We start from the raw sequence: 20,252 nt of genomic DNA on the forward strand, positions 1-20,252 counted from the left end.
CAAGGTACAATTCCAGATTTTAAAAGCATATGAGGTACACTAAAACCCAGTCATGCCCCTCTACACCCCATTAACAGTCCTAGCAAATAAAACGTCTGTGTAAAACTTCGATGGCACTCCCCAAACCGCCAAAGAGACCATTCCATATGGAGCTAAAATCAAACGGCACAGGTTCTGGTAGATGCCAGATAGGCTACCTTAAATTGGGGAAATAACCCATACATGGCAAGCTGAAGAACATAGCTGGCACATGGAGACATATGGAGGAAAGATGGTCTTTTAGATCTCAGGATCTTAGGCCACGAAGGGCTTTAACAGTTACAATCAATGCCTTCATGTGAACTCAGAACTGCTGCATTATGAACCAGCTGCAGTTCCCAGGTAATGGGGCCATCTTCAAGGGTAATCCAAAGTAGTGTGTGGTGCAGTAATCCAGAATAAACTATAGTAAGTGCTACTACTGAAAATAAATCTCCTTGCTCACTCCACAGGAGACAAGCAAAACAATCAAAACATTTCTTATTTCATTGGTTCTTCTAGATAAAATTTGTCAGCTGAGCTAGGGTAGAAAGAATGATAATAAAAAATTTAACAAGGCAGAGAGCAAGCAGAAAAGATCATCCAACAAACCTCTCCAACCCAAATAAATAAGTCAAATTTCTCCAAATAGCAGGTGCTAAGAATTACTTAGCAAGATACCCTGAGAGGTCAATGGTCAGGAGGGCCAAAATTTCCTCCATTTACCTTGTCACACATCATTCAAGACCAACTGCACTAGCCCCCATGATAAATGGGAAGTGCTGAAGGCTCGCCAGCCTCAAAATCTGAAATATTCTTGCATGCTTGGATCCTAAAAGACCATCTTTCTTTCTGTTCTTCTCTTTTTCATACTGTAGATGATAATGAGGCTGACTAACTCTTTCATCTCCTCCCTATTTCAAATAGGGAAGCTGACCAGTTTTAATCAGAACTTTGGGAGATTTGATATGAAATATTTCAACCACAGACAAGTGTTTTTTTTTGGGGGGGGGCTAATAATAATCTAGAAACGGCATACAGAACAGTATGCTTACCTATTCTGGATTGAGTTGGTGGCAGCAGCATGCATAGCGGCGGCGGCAGCAGCTTGTTGTGCTTTTGGATTCATGCCACCGGGAGGAGGACACATTCCAGTCCCTACCTGGGGAGGCATGTTTGCCATGTTGGGTCCATAGGGCCTGTTACCCATGGCAGCGTGGCTCATTCTTCCTGGAGGAAGTCCAGGATAGGGAGGGACACCAGTCTGACCATGGATCTGGCTCCCTGCTCCCATTGGGTTCATGCTTCCCCCCATTCCTGGACTGGGATAATTTGCATTGGGCATAGCATTGTAGTTTGGCTGCCTAGGATAGCCACCTACAAAGAAAAAGTGATAAGATGTAAGCAAGACTGAAGGATGTTTCGGCAGCACATGCATTTAGAGGTTCAGTCCGTGTGTTAAGAAACACAAAGGAGATAAGGAAGAACTTTTGCCTCCCCTCCAATAAAAGTCATAATGTTAATAATATCTATGCTGGCTCACTCTCGCTGCAACTCAGATATGGAACAATGTAGCACAGAGCTGAATTTTATGCTGCATCATTTCATCATGATTGAACAGATAATTACCATTGTCAGGGAATCTCTCAATAACAAAGCTTTAACAATTTGGAAGAACACAGGCAAAGACAGAAGTTCTTACCACAGTGGCTAGGGTAAGCAAGACCGAAGTCAAAACTGAAAACTACCTATCACAAGAGGCACAGGGTGCTCTGTGGGGCATATAAACTCCTGTTTAACAATCTATGGTTTCTACATTTTAAAGAGATGCTTCCTCAAACATTTAAAAACTTTTGCCACACATTTAATGTTCCCCAGAGGGCATTAAGATCTAGCCAGCAGAATATGCTAAGAATCCTTGGCCAAAATGGCCTCAACCAGGGCCAGTGCCTTTTTGGCACCGGCTCTGGCCTGGTGGAATGCTCTGCCAACTGAGTTCAGAGCCCTATGGGACCTCAAACAATTCCACAGGGCTGGTAAGAGAGAGCTATTCCATCAGGCTTACGGTTGAGGCCTAAAACCATCTGACCTTCTGACCTTCCAATGACCAATCTCAATGAATTATCTTCATAAGCCCCCTCTTTCTCCCCCATGATGGGAGATCAGACAACTATTCAATAGCTGTTTTAATATTATAATTGAGTGTATTTATTTAAATTTATATTTTTATATTAATTTTATACCTTGTGTGCCATACTGTATAAAGGTAAAGGTAAAGGAATCCCCTGTGCAAGCACCGAGTCATGTCTGACCCTTGGGGTGACGCTCCCTAGCGTTTTCATGGCAGACTCAATACGGGGTGGTTTGCCAGTGCCTTCCCCAGTCATTACCGTTTACCCCCCAGCAAGCTGGGTACTCATTTTACCGACCTCGGAAGGATGGAAGGCTAAGTCAACCTTGAGCCGGCTGCTGGGATTGAACTCCCAGCCTCATGGGCAAAGCTTTCAGACGGCTGCCTTACCACTCTGCGCCACAAGAGGCTCATGCCATACTGTATACCCTATTATAAACCATCATAAGTCTCACAACATGGGGAAGTTTAGCCAAGATAATGTTTGGTTGGTATGCAGACAATGCACATCCTACCAGATTGGCCCTCAGTGGGGAATATGACCCCAATATGGAGTGGGCACTTTCCCATTGAGGGCCAATTGCAGGTTTTCCAAACTACCGTCTTCCTCTTTACTGCCCCTTCTGGGCACTCGTGAGAAGATGACTCAGCAGCAGATAAGCTAGGGAGGACCACTGACTATGCTGGTGGCCCAGACTCCATGGTTGGGCCACCTCACTCCCAGGCCTCTTACCTGCTGACAAGCAGGCGAGGCCAGGTGGCTACGTGCTGCGGCACAACAGACACAGTGGCTGCCCTGGAGGCTCAGTCTCTGTGGTTCAGCCGCCACATTCTGAGACATATTGCTTGGCAGCTCGCCAGCTGGTCCAACATATTCTGCTGGCGCTCACTTGCTTGTCACCCCTTTCAAAGCCTGTTTTTAAACCAGCCTCTGATACAGTAAATAAATAAATATTTATTATTGTTATTATTAACATCAATGATCATCATCATCATCTTAAATTAAGAACAGCTTCAGCAGAAACTATGTGGCACTTCTAGTTTCCTCTACTTAAACCTCACACATGGGTAAGAAAAGAAAAGTGTACACCTTCCAGGCTAGAAAACAAACTTTTTACATTCTCATGTGTGCAGATACTTTCCTCCCAAATACAGGTGTAAGATATGTTTGCTGCTCACATGTATTAGTAACAGAAGTTTAATACCCTCACCTTGTGGCCCATATTGACCTCCCTGAGGTCCGTAACTGCCCATGGAATTTTGTTGATAAGGTCCCATTCCAGCATGCATCTGTCCTCCAGAAGACTGACGTGGAGATAAGGCAGACCCAGGCTGAGGGGAATTATATTGGGGCATCTGTGGATTCCTCTGAATGTAACCTGATGGAATAGTAATTTCAAATGGTATTATTATCAAAGTTATACAAAAATGAGGTCTGTATTTAAATAGCAAATAAACACACAGAGAGAGCACTCCAAAAGCTATAAGTTCTATACATTCATGATAGGTGCTCGATGTCATGCTCGATGACATTCTCAATGAAAGCTTTCAACATATGGCCATTTGCTGCTCACACTTAAAAAACCGACAGAAATGTGGCCATGTCACAACTGTATTTTTGCTGTTGCTACCCCACACACCAGCATCCACTGAACACAAGAGAGGCAATAATTAGCTCCCTCTCAGTAACTTTCCCATACTTCAGAAAGAACATCAGAGGTCTTCCATATTTTACAAAGAGCACTATTTGGAATTCAATTATCAAGATAAAGTGCACTCTCTAAAACAGTGGTTCTCAACCTGGGGGTGGGACCACTTTGGGGGTCGAATGACCCCTTCACAGGGGTCGCAGCAGGGCAAGCAGCTTGGCTGGTGGGGGGGCGCCATCCACACAACAGCCTTGTGGGGTAGATCAAGATAGAGGATTTATCTGTCTTAAACAGCGGAAAAGAGAGAGATTGTCATGGTGGGACAAGAGGCAGAACTGATCTGAGAAACCCTGGAAAAAACAACAATTTATATACAATCATGAACAATGGATCTTCAACACCATTGGTCAATATAGGTTTAATTTCTGTGTCCAGTAGCAGCTTTAAGACCAACAAGGATTTATTCAAGGCGTAAGCTTTCAAGTGCAAGCTGTGAAAGAACACTTGCATAATTTTATGGTTGGGAGTCACCACAACATGAAGAACTGTATAAAAGGGTCGCAGCATTAGGAAGGTTGAGAACCACTGCTCTAAAACATTTCATGTTTTCTGTCCATACAAAACACTTTGCCCAACACCCCATGAGAACAGGCAAACCAACAGGAACAGCTTGGACTCTATCGTTAGAATAAATAAAAGAGGTGACCGGGATAGCCCTGGTATGCTGCTTTTTGTTTCTGTTAGACCATTTCTAACAGAAATACCAGAGGATTTGCGCCGGGCTGCAGGCTGCAGTTTGAGCTGGGGCAGATTTCCTTGCTTCTTCCTGCTCCTGCAGGGGAGCATTTGGCCCTGTGCATCTCATCTGCCCTGGATTTGTGCTCCCACACAGGAGCTGGGGTAGTGAAGTTCTCAGTGTGGAAACAGTCTTAGTTTTCCATTTATTAAAAACTTTGCTTGTTGTTTTTTTTTAGTATATACAAAAAATTTTGTAATCTTCATTCAATAAAGAGATAGGTCTGTATGACTGTGGTAGCCTTGAATCACTGCCTTCTTTATAAATTAATGTTATATATGCCTCTTGCCATATCAGAGTTATTGTCTTTCCTTCTTGAATCTCATTCATAATTTTTACAACACCATTAAGACTTCTTCTAATCTTTGCAATGCATTGCTATCTCCCCTCCAGGTCTGGCCCAGTGTCCTTTTTCACATTTTTAATTGCTTGGGAAAGTTCTTGAATTGTTTAGATTTAAAATGCTTCTATGTCCTGGCATAAACTTCGTTATTGGGATACCTTTTAAATATTATTCCATTTTCTGAAACAGACTTCTTTTTACAGAGTCCTGAGAGACCACTGGTAAATTTGTATTTCCTTTTCTGCACATGCAATTTGATATCCTTACTTTATACATGCTATTCTTTTTTCTTTCTTCCTAAGACAGTATGCTCAATAACTGGCAGGTTTATCAAAATGCGTTTTTTTTAAAAATGTATTCTTTCTATACTTAGCATATTTAATTGATTTTAATTCTCTAATTTCTACTGGTATAGCGTTGTCAGAATTTAATGCTCTTGTTCCAATCTCTGGATTTTTTCTACCAGCAGCTTGGTTTCTTTTCTTTTTTCTTCCTTTCAGCAGCTGCTAGTTAGAATCCTATAATGAAAGTTTTACTTGGTCCCCAAATTGTAGCTAAGGACATTCCTTCTGTATTATTTATTTTTAAAAACGTTTCCAGAGCATTATTTACTTTCCATCTTCCTCTTGGTTCTCCGCCATCACCAGACTATTGCTATGTGGTTATGATCTGTGAATATTTTCAGTCAAATCTGATTTACTGATAATGATACCTTTATTGGCATAAAACAAGTGAGAGACAGATGCAACCAGAGTGAATTAAAAAAATTAATTTAAAATATCTTGGATCTAGCTTGATATTCAGTGAATGCACAGTGTGATCTCCGCAGAATGGGGTCCAATCTGGCTGTGACATCAGCCACTCCACTAATTGCCAGTGGTTGATTTGGAGGGACTGGCTGGCTGGGTAGGTGTCCACTGCCTCCCCTGCCATACTATGTGCATCACTCTTGAAGCTGCGTGCTTGGTTGAGGACGACTGTCCTGGATGGAAGGAGTATACCCATTCTTCTGTCTCAGATTTATTTTTGTTAGATTTTTTTATACCGAATGCATGTCTATTTCTGTCTATCAGAAAAAAATGTGAAACCATGGATGTTTAATCCTCAAGGCATCTCCTAATTTCAACGTTTCCAAATATTGGCATACATTTTTCAGTAATTTCCCATTTTAAGTGTTTCTAGTTCTAGCCTTCTTTTGGATCTAAAACTCTAAAAAAAACATTATATATTCATTTTGAAATTCTATCATAGTTTGAAAAAAATTCCCAGAAAAAATTGGCTTTGTTTGGTACATACACTTTGCTTTCTGGAAGTCACATTTTTAAAATTAAATATCTCCCCTCTGGATCTCTTAATTCTATTACTTCTAATTGTGGTTTATTTGTGTAAATGGCTGCTCTACACTTTTTGTTTTGGACCCAAGGAAGATATACTTTTCCTATTTTTTATTATTTAAAATATGTTCCTGTCTCTTCTTTATGTGGGTTTCCTGCGGGCATAAAATATCTGTCTTTTGCTATTTAAGTTGGTTGAACATTTTTGCATTTTTTATAGGAGAGTTCAGTCGATTAATATTTACTGATACTATTTACTGATACTATCCATTTATCCCAATGTTGATACCACAACCATTTCTTCTTCTGAACTCTTAGGTGAACTTTGCTTTGTGTTGTTCTCCCAGATAGGGCTTCATGAAACACTATGTTAAACTTTTATTGAGTGACATAACTGTATATGGTCATACTAACCCATCCTCCCTTCCCAAAATGGCCAATGATGGCCTGGAGGGGATGGGAAGGAGAGGACCACGGGTAACAGTGTACGCAGCTATACTTCCCAACCATATTCAATAAACCCTATTTCATGGGGGTTTTTTTGAAGCCTAGGATTGTTTCAGGGGTTTCTCAATCATAAAAAAGTTGAGAAAGGCTGCTCTATGTGTATTATCTGCTGCAGTTCTTCAGCCAATAGCTTTGCTTGTTTGTCTGTTTTGATTACTTTCTTTATCATTTTCTTTGGCTTCTTTTTAATAATTAAACTTTCTTATGTTTGGTCTTGCATTTTTGCATTAATCTATGCGAGTCCAGCAGTTTATTATTGACAGGCTTCTTGAATATTCTTCTGTATTCTTCCTTCAGATTCTTGGGTACTTTTCTGGATAATTTGAATATTCTTCTGAGTGCTTTCCTCATACTGTTGCATTTGATTCATCAATACTTGCAATAGTGTTTCCATCAATTCTTCATAGGTTTCTTGTGTCTTCATCCGGTTTTTTACTTTTCTGTTATCTTTTTGATGTGATCCAGTTGCCATTATTCTTTTTTACCCTTCTGTTTAAAAAATATTTTACAAAATTTCCATATACTATTTCCACATACCTTTTAATGCAGATATAGAATTTTACAATTATCAGAATTTATATTCTTTAGCACATTTAATATTCAACTATCACATTTTATATATTGTATCTGTTATAATAGGGAGGGATGTCATAAATCGCTAGCTATAAAGATTAGACAAGACACAATGATCAAAGGAATAAAAGTGAATGATAGAGAATTTTAAAGTTATGCAAACGATGTGGTTTTAACAGTTTGGGATCCATGAAAAACCTTACAGTTCATATTGTAAAGGAACATATTGAAAAATGTGTGTCCTTTTCAGGATATAAAATTAACAGGAAGAAGACAATAATGCAATAACAAGAAGAAATTATAAATGGTATATAATGCAAAGTAGCTACCAATTTTATTAAGTATCTGAGGACAGGTGTGACTGGACAAAACTATAATCTTTTCAAAAATATTTTTCAGAAGACATGGAAACTGATACAAGCATACTTTCAGCAATAAAGTGAATGTATTGATAAAATTATTTTTTTATTCCAAATGTTACCTATATATATATATATAGAAGAAAGAACATTGACAGAGTGGCAAAGACAAATAAATTTGGAATAGCAAAACCCCAAGATGAGAAAAAGCATTAGCAATTCCAAATATAAAATGGTATTATCAAGCGGCAAGTTTGGTCTGAATTGGAGAGTGGATTAAAAATCCAAGATCAGTGGAACTAGATGAAGATTTGCACAATGGATAAAGAAATTAACAAAATGAGTCATATTAATTAGAGATGGACTTTTAAGAATATGGTTTCCATGCTGGAACATATGGAGTCCTTCAAATTATCTCCTCATATCCCCAAGAAAAGTTTATCATTATAAGAATACATGAAGTAAAAGCTGATTTAAATATACAGCAATATGGTATATACTCAAGGGAAATTCAAGTCCTGGCAAAATATTAAGAGACAAAGGAATCAACATTCAATGGCTACTATATTACTAATCAGTTTAAAGAAGAAGATTATCAAAATGGAATATGGACCTTTAAGAGAGACAACTGAGTTTGAACAGTTTCTTACACAATAAAAGATCATTTATTACTTCAATTAGAAATAGAAGAACAAGTGAAAAAATGTATGATTAAATGGATGCAGAATTTTAGAAGGCAAATACCTATGCACAAACAAGAAGACATTTGAAGGAAATACATGAGAAAATGAAGAATATATTAAAATTTAAATTCCTTATGGAAGCTAAGAATATGCTTTTGGGAATACTGCCCAACAAATTACCAGACATTTTGGAAGAGATATAGGAGTATATGGTGACAGTAGCTAGAATCATCTACACAGCTATATGGAATTTAGATGTATTTACAAGAATGGGAACATAAACTTGCCATGTATGTATGTATGTATGTATGTATGTATGTAGGTATGTATGTATGTATGTATGTATGTATGTATGTATGTATGTATGTATGTATGTATGTATGTATGTATGTATGTATGTATGGGCTGCTACTATTGCACCAGGCATCTCAGGATAGCTTACAACAGTAATTAACTTATTTGATAAACAGATCAATCTCAAAATCTGAGAAGAGATGGGGTGAATATTACATAACCAAGATACAAACTTAGAATGAGAAATAGTTAAAAACATGTATATATATGCATTGCAATGAATATATAAACATATTACAATGCAGAAGAAGAATGAGAATAAATTTTGAATATAAAGATATAAATAAGGAAGTGGATTTTGAACAAAAATATTTTTATTGTGAGAAATATAATAGACTTTCTTTGGGAAAGAATAATAGAAATATAATAGACTTTATTTTGAACGGATATATTGGAAGTCGTGGCTAGCATGTAGAAATGATGAAATAAGTAGTAATGAAATTAATAAGATAGTTGCAAAATACTTAAGTTATAAAATCTGAAATTTAAAATGTCTGAAGTAAAGACTATTGTATTTGGTAGTGAATGTTTTGAGGATTCTAATGAAAAGGATGTTGGGGAGAAATATTAACAGTTCTATACCCAGTAGTGTATAATGATTTTTGACATACGTGATTTGTTATGTAGTCCCTCTTTTTGTTTTGTGCCCTTTAGCAGTATTCTTTGTTTTTAAAAATCAAAATACATATATTTTTTTAAAGGAACGGCTTGGACTCAAGTTCCAGGTTTTGCTCTGGGGCTTCTACAGAAAAAAGTAACCTTTGAGTTAACCCTTTCCTCATCCCTACTGCCATTAGTCTGAAAGAGTTGGCAATCTGTTATCTAGTGTAATTTGGAAAAAGGTGAAAGCTGTCCCCACATAAGGACAGTATGTCTCCCTCCTCCCTCAATGTCACACGAGATGTGTTTTCAGAGGGCACATTCCACATTAAGCATGGACCTAGTTTAAAATTCTGTGATTTATGCACTTATCAGTATTTTACATGGAAGAGAATCTTACAAAGCCTACACCCAACTTTGGTAACATAACAGTGCTTTGTTTTTTGTTGTTGTTTAAAATATACTTATATTTAAAAAGTCATACCAAATGGCATAACCTTCATGGCACACACACCTCTATCTGGGGTTATGGTTGACTGGTTCAAGGAAGGATGTAAGATACTGTCCGATTGGCCACTGGGCGGTCGAGATGGCATCTGGTTGCCTGCATCACAAGTGAGAAACAAAGTTTGCCATAAGAATACACTTTCCACATAAGTAGTCCTATATCACACCATCACCTCTGTGATATAAGAAACGAAAATAGAAACCTACTGCAGTAAAATTACACTTTAATTTTGATCTATACCTATAATTTTTATTATATCAAAGTTTATTCCCAAGGTTGAGGACAAGGAACAAAATTTTACTGAGGCACATAGCACAATGTGGGGTAAGCTGCTATTGGACCCGCGGGGCCCTGCCAGCTATCGCCCACAGGACCCTGCCAGCTACCACCCAGTGTCACATTTGGCGTTCCTGGGTAAAGTGGTGGAAAGGGCCGCGGCGGACCAGCTCCTGATGTTCTTGGAAGAAACTTCAGCACTTGATCCATATCAGTCTGGCTTCCATCCTGGCCACAGGGTAGAAACAGTGTCGGTTGCCCTGTTGGATGACCTCTGTCGCCAGCTGGATAGAGACGAGTCAGCTGTGCTGGTTATTTTGGACCTGTTGGTGGCTTTTGACATCGTGGACCATGAACTATTGGTCCACTGTCTTGCCGGCACGGGGATAGGGGACACAGCCTTGCGCTGGATATGCTCCTTTCTCCAGAACCGGACCCAGAGTGTGGCAGTGGGGAATGAGTTCTCGCGTCCCTATAGACTCCCTTGAGGAGTTCCACAGGGCGTGGTTCTCTCCCCCACATTGTTTAACATATTTATGCACCCTCTGGCCCAGCTGGTACGACTTTGGGCTGCCTTGCCATCAGTACGCTGAGGTCACCCAGCTCTATCTCCTTATGGATGGCCATCTGGACTCTCCCCCAGAACCATTTGCCAGATGTTTGGAAGTGGTGACTGAATGGTTTGAGCAGAGTCGCCTGAAACTCAACCCCTCCAAGACAGAGGTCCTGTGGCTGGGAGGTAGGGGGCAGGATCATGAAGCATGCTTACCTATCCTGGCAGGGGCGCAACTTACCATCACATCCCAGGCTAGGAATCTGGGTGTGACCACTGATGCCTCCCTGACTATGGAGGCACAGGTCAGGAGAGTAGCGGGCCAGGCATTTTTCCATCTTCGTCAGGCTCGGCTACTGGTGCCCTACCTGTCCCCCAATCACTTGGCCTCAGTGATCCATGCGACGGTCACCTCCTACTGTAACTCGCTCTACGCGGGCCTACCCTTGTCCTTGGTCCGGAAATGTCAGCTAGTGTAAAATACAGCTGCTAGGCACACCTTAGAGGGCCTATATCCAGCCTGTGCTGAGTTAGCTACATTGGTTGCCAATTGCTGCCCAGATCCTGTTCATGGTTTTGGTTTTAACCTTTAAGGCAGGGGTAGTCAACCTGTGGTCCTCCAGATGTTCATGGACTACAATTCCCATGAGCCCGTCAGCAATTCATGGGAATTTTAGTCCAAGGACATCTGGAGGACCACAGGTTGACTACCCCTACTTTAAGGCCTTACGCGTGTTGGGACCCACATACCTGAGGGACCACTTATCGCCCTATATCCCCCGCACGACCTTACGCTCTGTGGGGGAAAACCTATTGGTCGTTCCTGGCCTCAGGGAAGCACGCCTAGCCTCAACCAGGGCCAGGGCTTTTTCTGTCCTGGCCCCTACCTGGCGAGCTCTCAGGTAAGCTGTGGGCCTGGCAGGATTTGGTAACATTCAACAGGGCCTGTAAAATGGAACTCTTCCACCAGGTCTATGGTTGAGGTTGGGGGTCGGTGAAGTAGATCTATTGCCCCCCCTGGGGCTTGAAGTGTATATTGCTCCTGCTCCATTTTTCTGTCACCTCGGCAGTAGGGGTGGGAGTGGGATATTTTTTCCACCATGTTGGGAGTTTTGGAATGTTTTAATGGGTGTTTTTAATGGGATTTTTAAGACTGTTGTTCCAGGAATAAAAAATCCCATTAAATAAATCTAATAATAATAATAATAATAATAATAATAATAATAATAATAATAATAATAATAATAATAATAATAAGTAGTAGTAGTAGTAGTAGTAGTAGTAGTAGTAGTAGTAGTAGTAGTAGTAGTAGTAGTAGTATTATAGGTTCCTCTTTACAAAAATAAAAGAAACAAGGGTGACAGGGGTAAACGACAGCAGGCAGTAGCCTACCATCTGAATGTGGAGAGCGCACCATTTTTGCACGTCTCCCTTAATCACTTGAGATAGCCAGTGTGTTATAGTGATAAGTGTTGGACTAGTATCTAGGATACCTGTATTTATACCCCCACTTTTCATGGTAGCTTGCTGAGTGAATGTGGATCAGTCAGAAACTTTCCACCAAACCTACCTCATAGTGTAGTGAGAATAAAATGGGAGATGAGGATGATGGTCAGCACTGGTAAGAAGATGGAGAATAAGTTTAAAATCACTGCAACTCCCTTTGATCCTTGAAAGGGTCACTCCAAGGGTCATAAGATCTACATAGAGGATTGGTAGGCTGGAAAAAAGGAGGGGCCAGGTAAAGCTGCCTTCTCCCCTCAGTGGAGTTGCACTTGTGGAAGAGAAAAGTGAAATAAACTCATTGACTCTCCACATTCCCAAACCTACACGGCCATTCCTCTATGTAGGTCCTGGCACCCCAACTATGCTCCCTCCAGGTGTCAGAAAATGGCGCAACAAAGAAAAGAAGCATGGAAGAATTAACTGAAACTTTCACACACAGCATGGTAGGATGCTACTTATTAACTTGTCCAAGACCACACCAGTAAAAAGAAGTCAAAAAACAGATCTGAAACCCTGTATCCCCTGTATCATATGCCATCCCAATATTTCTAACTCCCTAAAAGAAGCGGCTAGTTTCAACCAAAGAGAGTCAAAGTCACAGAAGAGATGTTTTAAAAGAAATCTGAACCTGGCACTGCAGCGGGGGAAAGTGGGCCAGAGCGTGACTGAGCAACACTCGCAGGAGACCCGACAGGCGATGGTGAAGGTCCTCTGATGCCTGGCAAGTGAGGAGAGGTATGTGGAGAGAAAGGAGACTGAGCTGGGTTGCTCTGCTCTCCCTGACTGCTGGAAATCCCTGATGTGCTGACGCCAGGACTCAGTGCTCCTTCTGTACCCATGGGCAGATCGTCTATTGAACCAGACAGATCCTACAGAAAATACAAGAGGGATGCATCAGAAGCAGAAGATAAATGAGAACACTCATACTCAGTATAGCAGTTTAACATATTGTTCTAGTCAGACTTCTAAAATATTAACTTATTGTTCATGTACATATTTAAGACAAAATAGTATTTAAGAGAATGCATTTTTGCAGAGACATGTCAGCATGCATGAAAATCCAATTGCATAAATCCAAGGGTTTACATGTGGTAGGCTGGTAGTTTTCATTCATTGTTCTTCTAGGATTTGAGCATGTAACTCATGATGCTGTCAACCAAAAAAGCTACAAGTTCAGAGGTACAAGTCACCACTACAGATCCTTAAAGATCCTTGTAATGTCATCTATGAAACTTTTATGGAAGTCCCAGTTAGCTGGCAAGTGACAGAACATCCAGTGTCCTGTTGCTCCAATCCCCCACTTGCCAAATTTTATTAAGAATAAAAATGAAATAAATCCTTTAAAAAGAACAATTTCCAAAGTGGATCTATAAATACTTTTATTATAACCTGAAGTGACAAAATGCTAAAGTCACAGATTGACTTAATCTTGTAATTAGGGACTAAGAAACTACTTAAAATAAACTGAAGAAACCCCCTGAGGTATTATAACAGCCTCACTTTAGCAAGATTTACTCTTCATCACAGAACAAACAAATCTGTTTCATAGTTTCCATCTTCGTGAATTTGGCTGGCCTTCCTTTAGTCACCTCTGACATTTTTACAGTGAAAGAAGCCTAGAATAAGTAAGTATTATATAGATTTCCAAATGGTTCCATCTGCCATCAGTCTGCCAGTTTGCAATGATTACACACTGATTTTTACAATGTCAATGTGACACCCCATGAATTTAAACAGTCTATCAGATTCTGCCCACTCCTAGTTCTTATAATACATTGTTCCTTGCATGCCTTTCTGTTATACAGAACCAGTAGTGCTCCTTAAGATAAAAAACATGCTTCGATTCTCCTCTTGATCCTGCAGGAGGCATTCTATAAAGTAAGCCATGACAATTCCATTTGTTTTTTTAGTACTATGCAATGTCCCTGCTATGATGGACTAACCAGAATAACACACAATATTTGAATATGCCTCAGGATTCAGTACCATCCTTTCAAAAATATCTCTGCAGCACACTGTAGTTACACCCAGGCTCCCTTGCTGGAACACTGTAGCATAGAGGAAAAGTTCACAAAACAGCATGGAGTTAGAGCAGTCTTTTCCAACCTTTTAATCACGGAGGAAACCCTGAAATAATTTTCAGGCTTCAAAGAGCCCTGGAAGTGATACCAGCTTGCCTCGCCTCCATCACCGGAAGTGACATCACACCCACACCTTTAGCCCCTCTTTTCTTTTCTCCCCCTGCCTTTACTACTACTAGAGGGCTCTGCCTCATGTAGAATGGAAAGGGCAGGAACTGAGAAGACAACCCAGATCTCCCCCAATAATGCAGAACACCTGCCTCCCCCTACTTTTATTTTTACAACCATGGCCTACTCATGGAGCTCTCTGGTCAAAGTCAACCATGGCAGGAGCTAGAGTCAGGAAGGCCACGGGAGGTAGGGAAGCCTTCTGCTAGTACTGCCTCAACTAGGCTGGAGTGCCCCAGCTCCCTCCCTATGCATTGCTACCACCTAACAGAGGTTGCAGCTTTCTTAGCCACAAGGCCAGGCTGCACATACCCTGGGAGGGGGGGAGGGAGAGGCAGGGCCCTGTCAATGCAGCTGTTACAGGCCAGGCTGAGGGCTGCCACTTCTTTCTCTCCCCACCTCAGTCAACCTCCCCATCTGAGTTCAGACCTCCCTTCCCAACTGTCGGAACTCACCAACTTTTAAAGTAGGAAAGGATCATCCTCCCAAGGAACATGAATATTAGGAGGCTCCCCTTCCAGGCATGGAAATCATGACAGAATTCATACTTGGGGGGACAAGGGGAGCAATGGAAGTGGCAGGTTCCCTAGCTTGTGGCTGAGTCCATTAAGGAAAGAGGGGAAAGGCTTTGGACCTCCTCTAGAGCTTCTACGGACCTCTGGTTGGGAATCCTTGGGTTAGAGAAAACTCCTGAGATATCCCACAACACTACTGTTGTTGTTGTTGTTGCTAGATGTGAAGTTGTGTCCGACCCATTGCAACCCCATGGACAATGATCCTCCAGGCCTTCCTATCCTCTACCATTCCCCGGAGTCCATTTAAGTTTGCATCGACTGCTTCAGTGACTCCATCCAGCCACCTCATTCTCTGTCGTCCCCTTTTTCTTTTACAACATTATTATCCATAGTTTATTACAAGATTCTGATCTGCTGATGCTTTAGGAGTAGAAGCTAGTCATAGACAACTGAAAGAGATATTATGGATTCATGGATTCAAGGGAACTCAGTCTAACTATGCTTTCAATTCGTTCCAAACACAAAAGGAAATTTCTTCACAGATTATACAGGTCATATTAGTATGAACACTCATCTTATTAGCAGTGCAACTTTAAGAACACTTTTTTGGGAGTAAACCCAATCGAACAGACTTTAGTAGGATTCTGGGTAGATTTGCTTAGGACTGCTAAATCTCCAAAACTATATTAGCATCTACCAGTCATCAAGAAATGCCCTGTTTGGCAAATATAACGAGGGCTTTGCTCTAAGGTATGAGAGAGGGAATTGGTGAAAAGTAATGGCTCTAACAAGATATTCAGCTTCTGTTTTTAAGAGGAGGGGAATCATGACTGAAGAATACACGTGATTGGAGGGAATCATGTCAGAACAAAGCACTATTCTGCTCTACAATTCAACTCACTTAGGCAGTATGCAATGCACATTTTTGTTGTTGAAAGTCAGCTGACCACTTTCTACAAGGCTATGAATGTTAGTTCTTCAAAGGAAAATGCTTGCAAAGAAAGATGGGATTGTGCTTTTTAAAAAAAAATCCAATAAACAGAATTTTTACAAGACTCTGTAATATAGTTCTAATATTTTAACTGTGAGTTTATAAATGATGTACATGTGACACATGATGTAAAGTAACCCAAGCAGTTGTTTAATAACAACATTTTCCCTAGGAGCACATAAGTCAGAAAACAATGCTCTCAGTCTAAACGAAATCTAAATCCTCTTTCATTAAAAAGCTGTGCCTGAAGGCAATACTTAGCATAGCCCTCACCTCTCTGTGTCACTGACATCCAAAATATTAGCCCAAATGCATCAATTTTACAGTTTATGGCATGTCTTCATAGTACAAGCATCGTGAAAAATTCTTGGTACACAAAAATTACATTTCTGCTAGCCACTGTAAGAGACCTAAATCCTTCTGCTTACATCTTTGCCTCACTGTCTACTGGATAGAAGTTGGATTTGCCAAAGGAAACCTTTAAATGTTACTCTAGCACAGGGGTAGTCAAACTGCGGCCCTCCAGATGTCCATGGACTACAATTCCCAGAAGCCCCTGCCAGCGAATGTTGGCAGGGGGCTCCTGGGAATTGTAGTCCATGGACATCTGGAGGGCCGCAGTTTGACTACCCCTGCTCTAGCACAAGGAATATACTTTTCCAAAAGCAGCCTGAATGGCATGGATAACATTTAAGTGCCTCAACATGAAGGCGGTTTCCTATGGAAATCTGTACTACCGCCCCAGCAGAAGAGTCATGCAAACATCTGTGTTTGGGTCACTTAAACATAATCACAGCCAAAAGGGAGCAGCTGATGAAAAAGCCGTTCACACCACAGCTAAGGCCCTTTGTCACTGCAGACTTATGACCTATCATGATCCTCTCACACAAAATATTCACTGAGCTATATGGGGTTACCAACACAAGAACTGCACAAGAGAATGTGCCAATGCCACTAGCTCAATTTGTGCCAAAAGGAGATTTGTCATAGCACCTGAGTTCAAGCTGTACAAAAAGTAAATAACATCTGTATATTACACAGTTAATGGGACTATGTAGAGTAATAGCTAAAAACTAACCAATATTTTCCGCACGGAGGGGTAAAATGCAAGTGGCTTCCTGCCTGGAAACGCGGGATGGTAAATCTCACATTTGCAGCCTTCCCGCGTTATCCTTCTGTCCCATTGCGGGTTTTTGCCTCCTGTCCAGGCTGCAACGGAAAGCTAAGCGAACTTCTCCCCCCCTCCTGGGCTTGTCAATTATAGGAAGCCACCAATCACAGCATAGCAGGTCTCTCATGGACCGAAACTTTTCTCTCCCCCCCCAGCCCTGAAATTTATATATATATTTTTTTAAAGGCACTTCTGCATTGTTATATGGTAATGTCACAACACAGATGCATTTTTAATATAAATCAACAATGGCACGTTCCTATGTGCGGTAGGCAGGGACCTACTAATTAATCAATTAACTCCTTTAAACTATTTCAGCACTGAATCAGAGGGATGTCGAGTCTTGCTGCACTCCCTCTCGAGGCAGGAGAAAGACTGAAGCAAGGGGGCGTTTCTCATGGGGACAGGAAGTATGTAACTTGACCTGCCTCCTTCAAAGAGAGGTGGGAAACACCTACCAGGATGTCCCGACCTCTGGGAGAACGATACAGCATCACCCCCCATTCTGCTCCTGTCTTGCCCCTTGTTGCTTACTAATGGGACATGCGATTGAGGTTGGTAAATCCAGTTTTGCCGATTTCCCTCATTGCGAGTTAAAAAATGCCCCAAACTCAACCCAGCTTCTTGACAGCCTCTTTTTAAAAATCCAGCCTTTTCAAGGTACATGATACAACAAAACAAAAATAGTACTGAGCTGGTCTGTTTGGAAAAGAATAGTACAAGTCCAACTATCAGGAAAGTAGAGAAGGTCCAAGCAAATTATGGTTCCACATACAACCTACTATCTGATTGACTCCTAAAATGTTTGGATCATATCAGCATAAGGTAATTTGTTAAAAGCTTTGTAAGAGAAATGACTCTCCCATATACACTTATGGTTCATCCAGAAGAGGACACTTATAATGCATCATTTTGAGCAATGATGCTGTACACAGAACATCACAAAGTTTAGGTTATAGGGGTGCTTCCACTCACAAACAAGAATGTTACACAGGCAATCACAGTACATACACAATAAATAATCTCTTCCTACCTTGAGAGATCTATAGATGGCCTATTGTCAGCCTGGCACACTTGCTTTTGAAAAGCAAAACCAGTATTTTGGCACTTGCCACAAGAAGCACACTGCCCTCTCTTTGCTACAAATACCACAAGCTGCCAGACTACATCACAAAATATTCTGGAGTTGACAACCAGCTCTACAAAGGCAAGAATCTTTACTTAATGTAAAGCACTGAGCAAGATCAAATACTGTTTGGTGCCTGGCTAGAAGTTGGTTTTCCGAACGTGGCTCCTCATTTATAATGGAATAAACACAAAGAATCCCAAGTAAACTATACAGTCTGGATTGTTGCAAAAAATACCCTTCTCTCCCTTCAATGCAATATCTGAAATATGAATAGCTTCCTTCTCGTTGACACGAAGCAAGAAGTATGCTTTCAAATCCAGTTCAAGATTAAAATGTTGAATAGGAAAGCTTATTTGGCCTGCACTTGTTTGAAAAACAGCAACAACCTCCCCCTAACTTCTGAATACTATAAGTTAGGCAACAGAAGCCACTGTAGCCAGAAAGCCAGTTCACTATTACCCTGCTGACATGAGGGCTTCTCATCTCCCCATTCACACAAATGCCAAGATGTAGGATTAGCCTTTGTATAATTTGACACTATATGGTTAGTGTTGACTGCACCTTCACAGGAGAAGATATGGCGGAGGGGCTTAAGAGACAGTACCGTGGTGAGGTTACCGCTGGCTGTAACAATTTGGGGTGCTCCTTTACGCGACTAAACTCCTTGTACATAAAAGTATCCGTATATTTTAGGATCCTTATGCTGAATGGGTCCGGAATTGCATGTGAAAATCAGTTTCAAAAGGAAATTAGAAAAGTAAGAAACTATATGATTTCCCCTGACACCTGGCATCTCTTATGAATATTATCCACACTGTGGATTCTGGAGATGTTTCTAGCAAAGGAAAGAAGTATTAAAATACTGGTTTTTAAGACTAATGGACAAAAGAAGGTAGGTGAAAAGAACAAAAGAAAGGAAGGTTAAAGAACAAATGGGTCAATGAATTCTCTCTCATTTTAAGGTCATTTTTGCAAGCTAAATGTACCTGATAACCAAGACTGCAGAGTCACTGGAGTGTCTATGATGTATATGCCACTGGTGCCTTTGGGAGGGCACAACTGATTAAAGTGCCTCACATCACAAGTAATAAAAAGTGCAAGTCTGTACTTAAGTGTCCACAGGATTCCTGTTTAAAAACACACCGCCAAAGGATCAAACTGGCAGGGCAGTTTAAAGGTCGCCCTCTTCTTTTAAAAACAGAGGACTTTACAACTTCAGCCAAACAAAGCTCCCTTTTCCCTCCAAGCAGCCAATTGTTGCAACTGAAGACAGGAGGTGCAAATCAACAGCAGTAACGCTGACAGCATGAAGGAAGCATCTTGGTCTGGAGAATTTCCTCACGTGTTTCCAATGTGTTTTTATGCATTTTATTGCTCATCTGCCATGCAGATTAAAAAAAAAATAGTTGGAGGGATTCCAAGTATTTCACACAGAAATCTCACACTCCAGGCTGGCTGCAACCCCAAAGCCTTCATTTCTTCACTTGAAATACTGCCCAGTGTTATTTTGGGATGTGACCTGATAGCGGAAGCCCACAGGGACTCCGAAGCTATAACTGTTCCAGCTGTGATTGGTTGCCCAATCCAGCCTTGTGCCAGCAGGAGTTTGCTCATGCTGCTGGTGGAGAGGGAATCGGCTGCTAACGCCACCTTTTTACACCACAACAAAACCATGCCTGAAATCAAACAGCTCCCAAAAGGGAGGGGGAGACAAGGCTGCCTCCAAGACAAAACTGGAATTCAAAACGCAGCCAGAAGAAAAGGAAGCTGAAGGATTGTGTGTTAAGAATACATTGCCAGAAACGAGCACTGTCACCCAACCTCACCAGCCTTTTAATAAAGGTAACTGAAACTTTGCTGACCCCAGCATTTCCTATCCTTGAATAAAAGGTATCTGATTCAGTTAAATTTATAAGACCAAGTAACGTGTTTTAACATTATGGCCTAAGCTGCTCTCACATTAGAAAGCAGTGCTACGGTGCACTCACACACAAAATGCTATTTTGT

General features: G+C 40.9%; 1 protein-coding gene across 3 annotated transcripts in view; it reads right to left on the minus strand.

The window, feature by feature from the left end:
* The window catches only part of ARID1A (AT-rich interaction domain 1A), a 101,323-nt gene that overhangs the window by 19,544 nt on the left and 61,527 nt on the right, over nt 1-20,252 (minus strand). For 2 of the 3 annotated variants that reach the window (XM_077337713.1, XM_077337715.1), the window contains exons 5-8: nt 12,819-13,059; nt 9,832-9,951; nt 3,361-3,528; nt 1,074-1,395 (exon numbers count right to left, since the gene is read on the minus strand). In XM_077337713.1, coding sequence (XP_077193828.1) covers nt 1,074-1,395; nt 3,361-3,528; nt 9,832-9,951; nt 12,819-13,059 — 851 coding nt within the window. The remainder of the gene's footprint in view (nt 1-1,073; nt 1,396-3,360; nt 3,529-9,831; nt 9,952-12,818; nt 13,060-20,252) is intronic. The other variant, XM_077337714.1, reaches the window with a different exon arrangement.

This window comes from Paroedura picta, chromosome 5 (genome assembly GCF_049243985.1).
Source record: "Paroedura picta isolate Pp20150507F chromosome 5, Ppicta_v3.0, whole genome shotgun sequence".
Taxonomy (NCBI): Eukaryota; Metazoa; Chordata; class Lepidosauria; order Squamata; family Gekkonidae; genus Paroedura; species Paroedura picta.